At 42.3% G+C, this 18,525-nt stretch overlaps 1 protein-coding gene across 1 annotated transcript; it reads right to left on the bottom strand.

Moving 5' to 3' along the window:
* Window positions 450-13,366, bottom strand: ACADL (acyl-CoA dehydrogenase, long chain). Its single transcript, XM_021397696.1, has 11 exons — window positions 13,120-13,366; window positions 12,156-12,317; window positions 10,654-10,791; window positions 10,064-10,228; window positions 9,019-9,085; window positions 7,841-8,005; window positions 7,209-7,310; window positions 5,881-5,994; window positions 4,230-4,357; window positions 2,041-2,127; window positions 450-1,051 (listed from the first exon to the last, which is right to left on the bottom strand). Exons 1-11 carry the CDS (start codon window positions 13,191-13,193, stop codon window positions 958-960), a joined length of 1,296 nt encoding a protein of 431 aa, XP_021253371.1. The 5' UTR covers window positions 13,194-13,366; the 3' UTR covers window positions 450-957.

Here is an 18,525-nt window from a genome sequence, read left to right as displayed (position 1 = left end):
GCCCGCGCGGCGCGGCGCCCGGCGCAGCTCCCACTGCCGCGGTTGAACAGTCCGCGCCCAGCTAAAGCGCAGCGCGTCCGCGGGGCGGGGTCTGCCCGCCGCCGAGGGGCGGGACGTGGCCAATCTGCCGCTCCCGGGGGCGGGGCTGGGCCGGCCGCCATTGGTGGGGGCGCGGAGGCCCGCCAGTCGTGCGCGCCCCCGGCCCGCCCGAGCTGCGCTGTGCCGACGGGGGCGCGCCTTGCCCCGCCAAGCTGTGAACGCCTGAAAACTGAGAGAAGAAAGCTCCCGCCCGGCACGTTCAGTCACCGACCGGCTCTAGGCCTGGCCCCGCGCAGCCCCCGCCTGGAGAAACACCTCAGCCCTTGACGGGAAGAGCAGCGCTGAGGTGTTCCCACAGAGACATCCCACTCCTCCCCAGCGCTGAGGGGTGAAGTAACACAGCCGAGGCGCAGAGCGCACAGAAATGCTTTATTACGTTTGTCCGAAACATTAATTACAAGAAGGCACAGAGGTTAAGTGCACATCGCCCTCCCCACAGCTGTGACAGGAGTAAGCACCCGTGCATAGACAGTGATGAAGTCCCAGCCTCCCCTCCTCACACCAGCCTTCCCCTCCCACTGATCCATCACAAACTGTATTCTTTGAAGGCAAGATTTAATCCCAAACAGCAAAGGGTACAGTCACTGTAATGGCATTCAGTTACCCGAAATACTCCTTTCACTAACAGGTCATAGAAATACTCATTCTCATCCAAAGATATTTAATGAACTTTCAATTTAAACATTAGAAGTCCTGCTTAGGAGCACCCTCTTGTTGCTACCACTTAACTTAAACAGGCTTCTCGCCCTTGAAAGAGTATGATATACTACAACCATTTCTTTTACTTACATTCTGATGTCTGATTTTGTGTCATGTATAACTATAAAAGTGTTCTGGAAAGTTCTCCAGGCACCTGCCCTAGTTGTCACCAACAATGTCTCTGGCAATCAACTCCTTCATAATCTCATTGGTGCCACCATAGATGGGCTGAACACGCGCATCCACAAAAGATCTGAGGAGGGGAAAAAAAAAAAAAAAAAAAAAGGGAAAGATTCATCGAAAGATTCCTCAGCATACATGTACCACCAAAACAGAAAGGTAGCAAGTGTCCATTTTCTTCACACTAGCCATAAATACAGTTATGTTAAAGCAGCCTTTCATACTCTAGTATCAAGTACATCTAGAATAACAGACCTAAACCTATCAGTTTAAAAAAAACGAACTCTAAATATCTGCTTATGACAACTGCCCAGCAGTCCCGTTTTTGTGACTTCTATCAAAATTAACTCTTTTTAAAAATAGAGAAATAAAAAGCTCTACCTATATTATTGTAGCAACGGAACATATACTAAAAGAACAAAGTCTTCTTAGACTGGAAATAGATGATCTTTGAAGTCCCTTCCAACTCAAGCCACTCTACAGTTCTATATACCAGGAGCAATTAAAAGCTCGAACTGTTCCAGAATTCATAAAGCAAAAAAAGAAATTGGGAACAGCAAATCCTTCTCTCTCCATGCAAATCCCCTCGGTTTTTCATTTAAAAGAATGCAAAATCTGAACATAACTGCTCATGGTCCTGATGAGGCAATGTGTTATTCTACAATGTTACGTAAGCTTTAGGCTGACCAACATTTTCATGCATAGCATGAAATAGCATGCAATATTTTAATGCATTTAAGTCCAGAAAAAAAAACATGCAAACCAGCTCCTTTTTTAAGAAAATTAAACACTATTTCTCTTTTTCAATTGGTATCTTCTTCTACAAGAACAACTCTATTCTCTGAAAAAGAGACAGACTGCTCAACAGCTTATGAATTATTTGGAGAATAAAAAAAGCCTTGTGTAGACATCTGTACAGATGATTGCCTTTCAATAAACACGATGAGAAAAGGAACAGTCAATCAGTACTAACACAAAATAACCAACAAGTAGATGCAAGAAGTGCCCCATTTTATCTGGCTAGCAATCCTTCACCATTCAGGTCTGAAACAGTGCACTTACTTTGCAATCGGATACTCCCACATGTACCCACAGCCTCCATGCAGTTGCACACACTGAGTTGCTACGCTGTTTTGGAGATCAGATGCCCTTAAATGGTCAAGAAGAAATTTGTTTTTAGAAGGATGCATGCTATGAAAAATTAACAGATACAGATAAGCTAACAAGACTAAAATATACCCCACTGTTTTTTTCCCATATAACCGATATAAAGCATTGGCCATTCAAATACTTCAATTATGAGAGACTTTTCTTCCTCCATGATGAAAAATTAATATATTGAATTGAAAAGCATTAAGATTTGTTCTGTGTGGAAGAGCTTTCAGGGAAGAGAAGCTTTCAAAACAAACAAGCCTGTTTGTCTTTCTCACAGGCCAAAAAACTTCTTTTGTAAAGCATGTTAGTATATCCTTCTTATCAAACCCTTCTGTTCCTTGCTCTTTGAAAATAACCATTATCAGGGAATACTTTATTTTCCTTAAAATATTTTATAGCTTTCATTTCTCAAAAATACTTTAATTCTTAAACAGGACTGCTCGCTGCAAATTACTCATTTACTCTATGATTAAACTTTTTTGTTTGTTTGTTTTTTTAAAGACAGGCATTCAGTTCCATGAACCTTCCCTCTAGAAGATGACTGATAGACCATTTGAAGTTGATGACCTGCACCTCAGCTTCTGGAAAGCTACACACTTCACATTATTTCAATCAATGAAAATCAGACAAAAGAACCCACAGGATTTTAATGGCGCTGAAAGTCCAAGCAAAAGTTATGTGGAGGAAAAAAAACCCCAACAAATAAAACAAAACAGACCTTCAGAGTGGCAATAGAAGATGATGACCATTTGAGTCAACTACTTTTCATGAAAGAATGCAAGAGTCCCTTATTCCACGCTATCCTCTCTGTTAAATCCTTAGTTTACTGTATCAATTTTAAATATGCAACAGTGAGTTACTTCAACTGTCACTCAAACGTACCTTTGTATTATTTGTATAATATAACCGGTCATCACAAAACGAAGAGTACAGATCTTTCACAAGATATCAGGAGGGAGATACTAACACTACATTCTGAAGTCATCACACCACTAACTCAAGTCACTGACTGCACAACAATTCTGCATTCAAGGACCTTCTAGACCATCTAAGGGATTTATAGAATGGAGCCACAGGAGCGCTATTAGGGAATGGGGAAATCCACAACAAACTGCAATACCAACATTTGAGTGGGTGGGGGAGTTTCAAATTCCTTGCTTTGGAAATCTACTGAGGAAGTAAGTCTACATCTGAGCTGGCACTAGCTGTTTCCTCCTCCTCAGAGCTGAATGCCTCCGCTTACGTACCTGGTACTTCTAGGTAAGTAGTGCCAAAAATAGTGTTCAAACAAAATATGTCCTTCCATTGTAAAGGTTCTCACTGGATTCCCCCAGCATTTTCTGCATATTACCTCTACGTTTATTTCTGAAAGTTTAGAATCCAAAAAAAAATCTGTCTTCCCTCATCTGTTAATGTCTGCCATAATTCTTCTCCTATCTTTGCAAGCAGAGCAAAACTATACAGATTTACAAATTCTTGTGACACATCTCTTTGACACTTTCAGTCATCCAGATTTCCCTGGTTAAGCCCCCAGTTAACAGATAACTCCACCAAGTATAGGCGGAAGGGAGGAGGAGTTCTGGCCAATAAAGGAATGAATGTTTAGTCTCAATTACAGCAATAGCTGTAGCCAACTATTTCTTCCCGAAACCAAATAGCTTCAAGAAGTGGCTAGGCCAAACAGCTATTAATGCTAAGTAATCTTAACTAAAAAGTATTCTAGATCACACGAGCTTCAAATAAACTTGAGATTAAATGCATATGCATAATTTTTAAATTATTTGTTATAGAAAAAGCAGATTCTACTAAATAACTATGAAATACTCATTTGTATTTGAAACTGATCTTATTATTAATGGAAGCCTATTTTAAAAGCGTGCTACTACTTTGAAACTGATCTTTTAACCAGCACCAGTTTTCAAAATAACTAAGGCCTCTGTTGATTACTCCACTGAAGTTAAAGCTAAAGGCCTCCCTTAGAAACCAACAGACAGTAATTTTATCTTTTGTTTAAATCTGAGCAGTTCAGCGCTTTTATTACTAGACTCCTGTCAAGATCATACAAGTAACACTTCCAAATTACTTTAACTACATACCAGTACTTTGCCATAGAAGCTGTGGGGGAGTCCAGGCGTTTTTCTGAGTGCAGCTGCAAACAGTTGTCCATAAAGGCTCGGCCCACACAAATGTGTGTTTTCATTTCTGCCAACTTGTGCTGCACCGTCTTATTTTGGAAGTGGACAGAGGAAGCGGAGGAAAGAAAGAGCAGAAGTAGTACTGTTTTTAAGCTGTATTTGAAGTAGAAAGTGAAGCATTTTCTAGAAGCATTTCTGTTAGAAATCACTGTTTCTAACATCTTTGTATCTTTACATCTAAATGCAGTTTGTTTTCCATACAGTTACATCTTCACCAGTCTTACTAGGGAAAATTACTGCTTTTTAACTCTCCAGACCAACTCAAAACATGACATTATGGGGAACCCCCCCAAAACCCTGGAAACAAGTTCCTGGAGAGTGCAGAGTAGGAGGTGCTGGGAGCTCTGCTACTGTCTTTTCTCTCCTGTGGGAGAACGTACTTCCAGCTGAGTTAGTAACATGTCATCATCATACATCATGCATTGGCTGCATTTGCTGAGCATTCAGTTCTTCAGAGTTTAAGAGGCGTGCAAAACATTTTGAGCAAAAACAAAGGAAGTTTTAGACCAACTATCAGAAAATTTTCTGATAGAACTGAAAGATATGTTCTAGATCAGGCACGTCCAACCTGCAGCCCCGTTACGTTTTGTTGTCACGTGACAGATGACATCAGAGGGGCAGTCTGACAGAATGGTGTCTGATATGCAAGTGTATATGAAGCAAAGGTGCGGAACTGAACCGCCATACAGAAAGAGTTGTGCCCACTGGCACTCATCAATGCTTGCTGAATGTTTATGGAGGCCAAACAATGGATGAGAGCCCAGTGCAACAGGAGGTGGTGCGCTGCAGCAGTGGTGATGGTAGGTCACCTCTGCTGCTGCAGGTTTTGATGAGGGCAGCACGCAGGCTCTTACTCACTGCAGGCGAGAACGCATAGCTAATGGCAATGACTATCTTGAAAACAGTGTTTAGTAGCTGAGAATTTGCTCTACCAAACAGAGTTACTGTGCTCATTGTATCTGATGTAGTTTCCATGAAAATAGATTGCAGGCGTTACATTCCAAACAGCCTACATACACGTGGTCCAAGACAATCCCTTTTCGCTCCATGCAACCCAGCAGGTGAAGCCCATTGTGAAGGATACCCAAAGCCACGTAAGGTAGTGTACCACTGCCTGGTGGCAATTCTGGCACGAAGGGGATAAAAATCACTACTCATGTAGCTGCATACACACCAAGCTCTTCTGCAGTCTGCAGGACCGCAGGTGGATGCAGAAATGCAAGCAGTTGAAATATCATCTGTGATTAGTGATTTCTGATGGTAAAATGGAAGCCTAAGAGTAACCAGCACAAAGCCAGTAGTTTCTGCCTGCATATTTTCCTTCCAAAAGCATTACTGCTGTAAGATTCCTTACCGTTAAAATACAAGCATTGTCTTTTGCGGCTTTTAAGAACAATGGGCATGAAGAGAAACAGCAGCCACAGCGCAACAACGAAGCCTCTGCAAGCAGCCCTTTAATAACAGTCCAGTGACTTCTTCTTGCTTGACATTACACACAGACAAATGTATATAAATTCCTATGGGCTTTACAAGTCTCCCTGTTCAAACTCACCTGCAAGTGTGCAATTGTCTTCCCAAAAGCTTTTCTTTGCCTCACGTAATTCCTTGTTTCTTCAAACATGAATTCACAGCTGGCAAGAGCCATATCAGCAATTAACAATCTTTCCTTTAGAAACACAGAATCCAGTAGTTAGTCCTACATTTCTGTGCATTAGATGCACGTATGTAAATACACAATTGGGAAACAGACATTCGGTGCTGTTCATTAAGGGAGGGAGGAAGAAGTCACATTAGGGATGAAACTAGACATACTGCATTACTGAAATCAGTGACTAGGACAAACATTTTGATGTCCAAAGGCCATTTTTTAAGGCTTTTTGGTAATTTTTCCTGGTAGAACATTGTCCCAGTAAAAGGTAAGTCTCAACCACAGGACTCTTACTGACTGACAGCTTAACACCAAAATCTGTTTTATTATCAGTTTTCACTGCTCAGTTTTAAAAAAAAAAACAAATGCATTTAATAATTTCAGTAGGATACTTCTTAAAAAACAAAACCTACAGAAGAACATTGGCTGCTTTTTTTCCTCCCTTCAACAAAATGTGTTGATAAACAAAGTACAGAACAATTACTTCTAGCACTATTAAAATCATCCGATGCATCCCATTGAACCTGCTTGCAATTGTATTTGTTTCCTTAAAGCAGCAAAAGATTTCCTTTAATCAGGTTTCGTATTTACTCACAGCCTAAAACTAAATAAACATAATCTCTACCAGATGAGGCAGTCATAGTTTTGACAAAGCACAGTCAGGTTTTGAAAAACCACGCTGCCTCTTTTTCCTCCGAAATCATTCCAAAACGTAAGTCAATCTTTGTTATTTTTGCTAGCAAGGTATTTGGGCAACAATTTATTTACCTTGCTTTATGGATAAGGAAATAATTTCTTACATCTTTAATATGCTTCTACAAGCAGAAAAGCTAAGACAGCAGTGTTCACCTTCTTCTTTGAAGAGAATGCCAAATGCAGAGACTTCCAAGCTGTACGTAGTCTGCTAAGAGAAACGGTTCCGTGGTAGAAATATCCAGAAAAAAAACTGACATATTGTTTAACCTAAGCTCAGGTTCTTCAATAGCTGGGGTGCTGGCTTTGAGCTGGTGAGATGTCAACACTGTTACCAGTGCCCAAAGAATGAGGCTTTTTAACACTAGAGAAAGCATACTTCAGGTAAAAAGCAGTAGTATCAACAGATGCTGCTCACAGCTACCCTGAGCCACATATGGCTATTCAAGATCCATCATCTCCAAGATTCTTGCAGCAATAAAAAAAAATTATGTGTCTGTGTTCCCCCCAGGGACAGCAAACATTTTCATTGCTCTTACCTGAGGGAGCTCTGCCATCAAATAATAGAAGCCTTTGTTCTCTTTCCCAAGCAAGGCACTTGCTGGCAACCGCACATCTTCAAAAAACAGCTCTGCTGTGTCCTAAGAAGATTTTAAAAGCAAGAGTTCATAGTCTGACATTCTCATCTCTGCATTCCACTTTTTCTTCCCCATTTTTTTTTTTTCATTTTGTCACGTTAAGGCATAGAATTGTTTAGGTCGGGAGGGTCCTCACAAGGTTGTCCGTCTCCTCAGAGATGGACAAAGCACTCAAAGCACCTTCAGCCATTGAGGGTCTTGTCCGGTTTCACTTCCTGAAGCTCCCAGGCAGGAGGCCCCACAACTGCTCTGAGCCCTTGGTTCCTTGGTTCCAGCATCACATCACTTTTATGGCATTTTTTTTTTTCTTAATACCAACTTAGGAGTTTCCTCAATTTAACTTATGTCCCTTGTCACCTTTTCACGGTGCTTCTCCATTTCTACAGCTAACAGAGTTCATGTATAATTTTTGTGCTCTAAGGCTTAAGTATTAAAATAATATTCCATTTTATCTTTATTAAGCTAGTTCCAGGCATTACGCAATTTTAGACTTCCTCAAAGTCTACTATGTGTTACAGGTCACATGAACTTACTTGAGCTTTCAGGCCAATTTTGTGCAGCTTGCGTCCTTTGCTGAAACCTTTAGATCCATTTTCCACCAGAAAAAGGCTGATTCCATGAGCAGGAGATCGGGCCTCTCTGTTTGTAACCGCAACCACAATCACCACGTCACACATCCAACCATTAGTGATGAAAGTCTGTAAAAACAAACAAAAAAACCCAACACAACTCGGAATAACGCAACAAGCTAGGTGGATAGAAATTAGAAGAGATCAAACAGCAGAAAGAAAACCATCTGTGTGTGGATGCTTTCACAGGTAAATTGAAAGGCAAGGTTTAAGTGCCCAGAGTACTATAATAATTCAGGAAATCTAAAGTGCTTTAAAACAAGGTCTAATAGGAAATTACATAATTTGAGAGGCATTGTGTGGTCAGAATTGTGAAGTGAAAGAACGCACAAATCTGTTTCTTTTGTCCACCCTCTGCTAAAGAAGGAAGGAGTTATCAGGTATAGCCATCAAACGGAAAAGAGCTTTGTTTTTTAATAATTAAACTAGCAAGGTATAAAATGCAAAACCATTGATGGCCTGTACTAACAACTGCTTACTAGAGCTCTGCAGAATGATCCATCCACTTGTCAAAATGACTCATCCTAACTCCACCAGAAGAAATAAGCAATCTCTCCTGCTTGACTTCAACCACACATAATGAACAAATGTATTTACAGACATCTGTGTGTACAAATTTACTTCTACACACCAACTTTGAAATAGCTTGAAAGCATACACATGGCATCTAATGTCATTCTCCTAACACAGGCTTCTGAACAGATTCCACAGCTTGCACTGTAGCATTCCTTTTCTCAAGTCACAGAAAGTTTAACATTGGTAGCATGCGTATTTTGGTGCTCAATCTCAGCAATGAGAAACAACCCTGGTTCTGCTTATATAACGTAGGACTTCTTCCAGTTAAAGTAAAAAGAAAGTCTTTAGGTAAGATTACTTAAATACTGTAAAAGGAATCTGTTTCCCATAGATATCCAAAAACAGAAGTATACGAAATCTATTAAAAAAAAAAAAGAAAAGCAACGGGCAAAAAACAAACAAGACAGAAGAAGGACTAGCGGTAGACACTGATTCTGGCATACACCCCTCCCTGAGTGCCTCCAGTTCCCAAAGGCTATGAGCGGCATACAAATCTGTTTTCTTACCTTACTCCCGTTAAGAATCCAGTCACTTCCATCTTTTTTTGCGTAAGTCCGTATTCCTTGCAAGTCACTAGAATGGAATTCAAAAGACCCTTCAAGAAACTGTTCCAGAAGTTGTAATTTGTATCTTGAATGCTACCCAACAGAAAATAGACTTCACACCATCAAGACATGCAGTGTCTTGACATGTCAGTGAAAATGCACAGGAGGATAATGGTACACAGTGAAATGGTTTGCAGTAACACAGAAACCAAAAGCCTGCTGCAGAAAGAGATGATGAACGTGTGCAATCATACATGAGCATGAGGCTCCATTTTAACGGATCTGCCTGTGGGAGGTGGTATAATCAAGCACTGATACCAGAAGCCAGTATTCCCTTACGCTGATATGCTTTAGAAGACAAATGCCAGAAAAAAAAAACATCTTCTGAACATGCTCAGTCTTAATGAGGAGGCTCTGCAAAAAAACATGGCCAACATCCACTATCTGTGGAAGCACAACACGAAAAGGTTTTGCTCTTCACCTGTTCCTCTCTGTTGTGGAAACTGGCCAGATCACTTGTGTCTACTCAAAATATGTGCTGTCTGCCCTTCAACAATGACAGTAAAGGAGCAACATTTATCCGTTTGAAAGGATTCAGAGGGGAAAAACAAACAAACAAAAAAAACCACAGCACTTTGTTCCACAACAAAAATTAATACTAATGAAGTAAAGCCATCTTTACTGATGTAACTTTCTCCTGATTACATTTCATATTAAAGGTATATTCACAGGACAAGCAGATTATTAACCATAAGCTCAGACTATGAAAGGAAATACAAAGCTTATTTGTCCATCGTGAGACAATAAGGAAACTGATTCTGACCAAGTATCTCGAATTGGCAAAGCTTTAACAGAGTGATCTGTAAAGTCCAAGGCCCTTCCTGTTCTAGAATATTGCCTAGTTATCAAGATGCCTACGTAACCAGGATGCTCATGAACATTTTTCTCTGAGAGATCAGTAGACAGCAAGTAAGATTATAACCATCTGTCTTTATTTTTAGCTTACCTGCCAGCCCCAGGTTCTGTCATGGCAATAGCACCGATACACTTGCCTGCAACCATTCGAGGGATAAAGTGTTTAATCTGTTCTTCGGTGCCATAATTTGCAATGTAGGGCATGACTATATCAGAATGAAGGCTGAATCCTGGGCCAGAACAGTTGACATACATCCTGAGAAGTGGGAAAAAACAAAACAGCTCAGGCAGAATCACTCCAGAAATTTAAGTGTTGAACTTTACAACACAGACTCAGCACCGAAAGCAAGCCCTACAACACAGAGGTCTTGGATATAATGTGAACTTGCGGCATCTGCACTGTTATTTACACAATGTACTTTCACAGCCAAATCATCGTGTAACCTACTAGACTAATCAAAATGCTTCCCTCAACCACCTAGTCCTAACAGTATAGCACAATGGTATTTATTATTTAAACAATCACCTGAAATACATAAAGCTGAAGGGATTTATACATGTTTTAATTACTGACTTCAATTTCTGTAAGCAATGAAGAACTCTTATGAAAAAAAGAAAAAAGAAACACCACAGTCTATTGACAACATGAATCAAACTCTTCCTGAAGTCTCTAGTACTTACTGCTCCTCCCAGACCACAGCTGAGGAAAGAATATCCGCTCCAATGCCTCCATGTTTTTCAGCAATAGCAACACCCAGCAAACCCTGCTGTCCAGCTTTTTCCCAGAGCTCTCTGCTCACCTGGCCATCCTTCTCCCATCTGCAAACAGCACAAGAACAGTTTTCCATTAAATTCTCCATGTGCTACCTCTCATTTGTCATGGCTGCTGCTAGAGGGCCCGCAGTAAGTTTTCACTACTTGGTGGAGAGGCTTTCAGTCTCAGCAACACACAACACAGCGTACAGTGTGCTGAGACAACTATGTTTCCCAGCTAAGAAGTGGTGGCTTAATAACAGGTTTTCCATTCTTCACAAATGCCACTGGCATTACACAGATACTAACTATATAATGCATCTGAACTCCTGATTCCAACATATAAACCTGATGCCTCTTTAAGACTTGTTACGAAAGGCTGTACTGTGTATTGGTCTGAGCACCAGACCAGGATCTAGGAGATTTAGCCACAACCATCTGGATAATTACGAATAGGTCCTGACCTTCCTGACACCCCATCTTCCTATAAAATGGGTATAAGCATCAATTTTTGAAAGATTTCAACTCTGTTAATGAGAAATGCTTTTTCAGAAAAAAAGCACCAACACATTAGCAAATTTTATGTAAAATACAAAAATATGTAAAATAATACGTTTTAAAAAAATAATCAGTCCCTTTTCACTCTGTACTGTACATTGGTAAGCTACTGCTGCTGTAAGGTGGTTTTAAGTTTGTGAATAGACAAGTAAGGCTTGTGTGCTGATAGTTTGCAGACTATAAGAATCACTTGTTCCCTGAGAAATAGTACCCTGAGTTCACCAATGTCCCATAAAGTTGAATGGCCATTAACGGCCATTTTTTAATAATACGATTGACAAACTTTGGGAGATCCAAAACCTGCTCACAAAGCTGCACTAGAAGTCTTTCTAATAAAAGACGAAGGAAAGTATACCCCCTCCACTTCAATGGGAGGGTGACACTTGTATGTAGAAGACACATTTCCAAAGAAGGAAAAAAAATGAAAATTAACACCACAATAATATTGTGTGCAATGTTCTGAGTAACACCCACCTTATCATTCCAGGTGGACTGTATTTGCAGGATCTATTACAGTAACTAAGGCACGATGTTACTCATTTTGGGTTACAGCAGGATGACAACACAATGACCATCTCCTTTACCTCTACCATCAAGAGGCTGGTGTCTGAGTTCACTGGCACAAGCAGGCATACACTGGCTGCAACTCTACAAATTGCATTTGTCCTGCTCATAAGCCTGCAACAAAGCTGCCAGCTCAGAGCGATCAGTGAGTTTTGATGAATGTTACCGGCAGGTTTGTTTTAATCGAGTCTTGCTATTGAACACAAACATCTTGTTTACCTTGCCATAGTGAATAATGCCTCAAAATTCTTATGGGGGGGGGGGAAGCAAATTATCTGGAAAACCAGAATGTTTAAAAGGCATCTCACTCTGCATGAAAAGGCAGCACTTCCTCCTGAAAGAACTTCCTGGCACTCTCCCTGAAGATATCATGGTCCGAGGAGAAGATCCTCCGGGTGCCGATATCGGTTAAACTCTTAGCAGAAGAAGGCTCCAGGCGCTTTGTGCCACGCTGTTCAGCTGGTGCAGGACTGAAAAAGAGAAGCAAATATCTGCTTGGACACAGGCACACTCTATTTTTACAGCCCTTTGAAAAGGAAGGAAACACCTGCCTAGCAAACATGGATTATTTATAAAGCTACTTATGGCTCTGTTGAGCTACATCTAAGACTGCTGTTGCTCAAGCAGGGCATGGGGCCCACTGGGCACGCAGCAGAGGGGTGCTGCTCTCCCAGCACCCCACAGTAGCACCGTTCAAGGGCTGCACAAGGGCAGTGGGGCCCCGCAGCCCCTTCCTGCAGCAGGGTGGACAAGGACAAGTTCTGATGTCAGCTGCTGTCAGCACAGGACTCCCTGTCCCCGCAAGTGGGCAGGAAGTGGGGCAAAGGGCAGCCTGGCCTCTGCTAGGGAATGGCCAAACCGCTGGGCCCAGCATATGCTGGGGGGGACCCGAGCTGTCTCCCTGGGAGTGGGGTGCAGATGTATGTATACATACATGTGTGCACACTCATGTGTTTGTATTCAGGCCTGCAGCCTTCCTGTCACGCGCACACAGAAAGCAAAAATATATACATATATATACATTTACCCGCATGCACCCACTACCTACACACACTCACATAGCAACATACAGAAAATACCCCTATATATATACGTATGCATGCATGCACGCACACACCCCGCAACCAGCCCAACACACCCGAACCCACCCCACGCGGACAGCCCCGCAACACGTCTCTAAGCAAACGCACCCACGCCCCCCACTCAAAGCCAAAGGCGCGCGCCGCACCCCGCGCCCCGCAGCGCCGCCCCGCTCCCCTCGCGCCCACCGACCTGGCCAGGGAGGAGAAGGCCCTTCGGCCGGCGGCCCGCAGGAGCCCGTGCAGGCGAAGCAGCCGCGCCGCCATCTTGCGTCGGGGTGTGGCGGAGGGCAGTGCGGGGCCGCACACGCTGAGCCGCGCTGCGGAGGCGTAAGGCGACCCTGTCCCTGTGGTTTCGTGGATTTATCCCGATGTGCGTGCACGTGGGTAGCGCGGAGGTGTTGTGCCCGTCCTCGCTGCGTTGTAGAAGGGAAGCGTTTCTGTTCCCTGGAGTCTGTCACGCAACCCCCACCGGTAGGATTAAGCACGTTTGAGTTATGAATTCCTCCTAATCCGTCCTGTTTACAAGAGGATTATGATAAAACATTTGCATTTCTCCTTAAACGCGGTTTGGAAATCGCATGGAAAGCAATCCTTCAGCTCGCCGCAGGGTGAGAACGGCTGAAACTCCGCCTGAGAAACAGATGTTGTCAACTAACGGGGATTATGATGAGGATTGGGTTAGTAGATAACCTGCTGAGAGAATTCCTAGAATCTAGGTGTTTCTGTAGTCTAAACCTGTTGGAAAGTTAACTAAAATTCCTCATTTTTGGTCAGGAATGCTGCACCTCCACCGTAAGCCAGGAGATGGCAGCAGAGGCATAGCTATGTGGGTGGGCCCTCCTGACCGAGGAGCCCTGCCTCTCCCGGGACATCAGTGCCTGCATCGGTGTGACACCCAGGTGGCGTCCCAGGTTGTTCCAGGCTTCACCCGTCTGTTCCAGAGGTCAGGAGACGCCTCGGTGGCAGTTTGATATTTTTCACAGTATGGGTTTTTTAGGGGGAGGGGAAGAAGGGTGGTTGTAAAAAAACTAGACGTTAAGAACGATGTTGTTGTTGTTGTTCTGCTTGCAGAAAACAGGACAGAAGTAGACACCACAGCAGAGAAGAAAGAGAAGACACATTGCTGGCCTTCTAGATGTTGTTCCTGTTTGGGATCATGCTTTTGTTACCACAGCCTAACAGGACTTTGCAGAGAAAAAGCATACTCTGGGTTAAGGGACAGCAGTGTGTACCTCCTTCTTAGCTCAGTCTGGTCCCTGCCTCTCCATTCATCATGTGGGCACGGTCACTGGGTGAGTCTCTGATTTTGATTTCTCCCTCTCTATGGTAATGCCTTCTCTTTTATATGGCTGTCTGCCATACCAGTAAATGGCCTGTCTGTCCTTCCTGACCTCTAGTACAGACAGCCTTCAGTACAGGAGAGGGATACAGGTTGCCATACGTTCATTGTCCTAAATTCTCTTAAACTAGTAGCTTTCCTGCTCTTACATTGCGTGGTTAGCGGCAGACTTCCTTTAAGACTGCAAACCACTGGAGTAATCTAGCAAAACCCTCCAGTGATGCCCAGCACAAATATCACAACCTCACCACCTTTTCCGTTGCCAGCATGACATAAAGGCACCAATTCAGTAGACTCAATGCATTACTGTCCTTACCTGAGGACACTGTGACATGGGCTTTGCTACAAACTACAGATTTGGCTAAATATCCCTTTTTGGGTCACTGTTTATGTTCTTTTTCATGATTTCCAATGTTCATAGGTCATTGCTCCATCTGGAAAGGGCCAAGTTCTCTTCAGTGCTTGCTTTCTTGGGAATAGTGTAGAGCGTGCTTATTACAGGGAATGTAATTTAAAGCATTAATTTGCTGAAAAATTGCATGTGGCCTTGCAAAATGCGAAGTGAATAAATGAGAAAGTTGTAGGTTACCTGGAGAAAAAGTGTTCAAGTAAAGCTCGGGTAAGACAAGTTGAAATGAAATTTATTCTAATTTTGGTCAAAATGGCCCTGTTGTTCATCTGAAGAGTACCTTCTCCAGTTACAAAGACTGTACAAATACATTCAAGTCAGAACAGCCCTGTTAAAGGAATTCTTTTCTTTTTTTGCAGAGGTGTTCTTTGCTGTCTTTCTACTGAAAGTAAAAAATTATAAAAGAATTGAGCAAATGGATCCCATTACATGCTTTTCTTTATTTTTTCCTGTTAAATAAGTAATCTACAGCTTTTGTCTGTGTTCCTAAGCTAAGACATGATTAGTCCTATTATGCCTGCAGCAGCAGCAGCTACTTCTGTGCAAGGGTGTTCTTCTGCAGGACCTGGTGTGTTGGACTTGGTTTCAATAACAGATGTGGGCAATTACAAGTAACTCCTTTTAAAAGAGCTATGGTTCTCTATATTCTTCTGTTTCGCTATGCTTGATGGTGTTACTGTCTGTAAAGTCAAGCTGCGGGATCTGACCAGAAGTTTTGAACATGCAGCAAGAGACACCACTGACCCTGTCTCACAAAGCTCTTTATTCCCTTTTGAGACTTTCAGTCTCTTGTGAAGAAAGTGTCCAACTATTTGTGTCTGTTATGAATGCCCTAGAGGTTTGGTTTCTGAGTAGGTTATTTAAAGCTCATGTGCTGTCTTCTTTCAAGAAGAGTCCAGGTGCCAGTTTAGCATGTCTGCCCATCAGGGGACATGCACAGTCCTCATCCAACTTTTCTACATTGGCATTATTGTGCAGGGCAAGCTTGAATAAGACGCAGAGCTCTCAGCTTACTTCTCCCCTGATACGTGACTGTCCTTAGTGTGCTTTTGCCTGGGGTCACACAGTGTTAGTCATGTATACGCACCACGATGTGACAGAGAGAGACAGGCTGTGGCTGATGAGTGGGCCTTCCCTACCAGGAAATTCAGCTCCTTCAGCATGTGTCTTGGAGCACTTGAGAGACACCACGCTCCTCCAAGACGTTTATGTGAAGTGCAGTGATCACTAAGTGTCAACAGGGAGTGGAAACAGTCTCATGAGCAGAGAACATGACTCAGCCTGAAGATGATGGAGATGATGTCTCACTAGGGAACACATTTTTTTCTCTCCGGACTTCAAACAAAGTTGCCAGTTTAGGATGCTGCTCTGTAGCCTGTGAAATCTTCATATGCATACATGTGCCAGCATGTCTTCTCTTATTTGGATAGCTGGCATACTGACATACTCAGCATTTCCTCCACAGATTTTCAGCTGAAATCCAGCTTAACTCAGTCATTAATCAAAAATGTTCCTAACAGTTCAGCGTTAGTGAAATAAGCTTGAGATGATTTGTGCTAATTGTTAGATACGGAGGCCAGGAGCTATTCATCAGCTATGGCTGTACCTATTAGTCCAGGCAAATAGAAAAGTAAACCCAGTGTAGCAAAGTGCTGAGAGAGAGCTGGTCCTTCCTAAAGGGATAGTGCAGAAATGGGGCAATGGAAGGTCCTATGGACTGAGCAAATTAATGTAACAGGTGTAACAGGTATAACATGTACTGGCAAACAAAGGATTTCTTAAATAGGTGCTTCACAGCTTTCAAGAACCTGAATCAGCTGAGCACCACTCTCACACAGGTGTAGGTGTTAAGAGGTTGTAGTTGTAGAAAGGTTTATTAGGATGTTTGCATTACCATCCTAGCTGATAGGAGGTAGAGCTGTCTTAGGCGTTATAAGGCTGTAGCTAGAGTTCACATAAGTATTGATCTCCCTTCTTTATTTGGCTTCCTAGAAAACCTTTGTGAACTTGCAAAAGTAGGTAAGGTCTGTCCTTATATAACCAAATTCTTGTTATGCGTGATGTAGTCTATATGGGTTCAACTAATTGCTATTGTTTTATTCTCTCAGAAATGTGCAGTAATAACATTCTTCTCATTCAGGAGATCAGTCCTGTTCCTGAATGATGAAAGAATAGATCAGAGGAAACCTTCTAAGTTAAATAGAAGTAATAGGCTTTATTGATCTGATCTAGCTGTAGATGTCCCTGTTCATTGCAGGGGAGTTGGACTAGGTGGCCTTTAAACGTCCCTTTCAACTCAAACAATTCTATGATACTACCTGTTGTTTCAAAGCAAACTTTGCTTTTTCAGATGCGCGTGAACATTATAGATGATAAACTTTAAACTGAAAACATTTCTTAAATCAACGAGGCAGTTAATAAGCACTATCACTTATGTGGAGGAGATCAACTTGAAAATTTTTAGCATGGAGTAAAGAATTGATCCTTCTTTGTCTCCCAAAGAGCCAGAGAAAATGTGTTCCTGAGCAAGCAATCTGAAGAGCTGATATTTGGGAAGATAAGAAAAAAAAAAAATTTTGTCTTTGTGGCTTTGATTTGGTAGAGCTGAAGAGTGTTACAGCTGAAGGATGGAACCTAAAATGCCTATCCCTGACAACCCCTGGAGTATAAGTTGTATGGATTGTGTTAACGTGTAGCAGAAATGCTAAGTCACAGCTTGAACCAGTGATAGAGCACCTGGTGGGAAGGCAGGGCCAACCCAGGGGAGCTCAGGTACATGCAATGAACCTGAGTGACTGAAAGGGCTGGAGCCAGGATCCACTCCTTCCCAGACCTCATTTCAGGGTTGGCAGTGGAGGCAAGGGGGGTCTTACTGGAGATCCCCTGTGTACCTGAGGCCTTCTGAAGGTAAGCAGAGTCTTTTCTTTGATCTTATTCTATCATAGTTTCTTGGAAAACCTTCAAAATTGATCCACAGACCCTCCGTAGCCTCTCTCCAAGCATTTAGTAATATATAGTACCCCCAGACATGCTTAACTTACTGCAGGGTAGAGGAGGGTCATGCTGTTATTGCTAGCTAATTAGCTAGGTTGTAGGAAACAAAATATTGCCATCTTTACTCTAACTGTGGGCAGAAGCAATCACTGTCATGCTGCTTTGAAGTGTATGTGGAGGATGCGAATTGAAGGAGATATCCAGTAACATTTTTTTGCGATAGCTCTTATTTTTGAGGTTGTGAACTCTGCTAAACTGACCTTCTTACAAGCTGTGCCTAGCTGGGATTTCCTTCAGTATTTTATTTTATTTTTTTTACATCCTGCACTGAAAAGCTAAACATAGCTATGTTGTATAGAGTTTTAAACAAAAACTCTTGTGACCATGCCAGCTCCAGAAACAGTATTGAATTAGATAGTACTTTTATTCTGAAAAGGCACATTTAAAAAATAAATAGAAAAATGTCTTATCACAAGGTTCCCACCCTGCATTGTGAGTGTGGCTACCAGCTCCAAGTCTACCCAAAGTGTGAATCAAGCTTCAAGACCAAAAATCCCTAAATGAGATTGGGTTTTCCCTCTGACATAAGCTACGGTTGATTTGTTTCTTCATCTTCCTTCTTCTGGGCCCTCTTCTTAAGTGTTGTGGCAGCCTTGAGAGACGTTTATTCTATATGATGCGTAGGGTTCATTTGTGATCTGTCAGTTTCTATAGTACCAGGGCCAGATGTTGTGGATTAGAAGTAATGATACAGTCATCTCGCTTCTGATTCTTTTAAGGATATGCCTTCATGGAGAATGGATGTTGTCAACCGTTTACGGGCGTTTGGCCCGGTTCCGTGACGAAGGGGACGG

Source organism: Numida meleagris, chromosome 5, assembly GCF_002078875.1.
Source record: "Numida meleagris isolate 19003 breed g44 Domestic line chromosome 5, NumMel1.0, whole genome shotgun sequence".
NCBI classification, from domain to species: Eukaryota; Metazoa; Chordata; class Aves; order Galliformes; family Numididae; genus Numida; species Numida meleagris.
The sequence above is the reverse complement of the archived record's forward strand: the minus strand, read 5'-3'. Positions and strand labels throughout refer to the sequence as shown.

What these genes read in the sequence shown, in the direction of transcription:
- ACADL (XM_021397696.1), bottom strand. Translation starts at nt 13,193, where the DNA reads ATGGCGGCGCGGCTGCTTCGCCTGCACGGGCTCCTGCGGGCCGCCGGC. An exon ending in GTGCTGCCTTTTCATGCAGA is followed by an intron (nt 10,792 to 12,155) that starts GTGAGATGCCTT and finishes TGCTGTTTGCAG; the next exon opens with ATGGGAGAAGGATGGCCAGG. An exon ending in AGACAATTGCACACTTGCAG is followed by an intron (nt 4,358 to 5,880) that starts GTGAGTTTGAAC and finishes TTCCAAAATAAG; the next exon opens with ACGGTGCAGCACAAGTTGGC.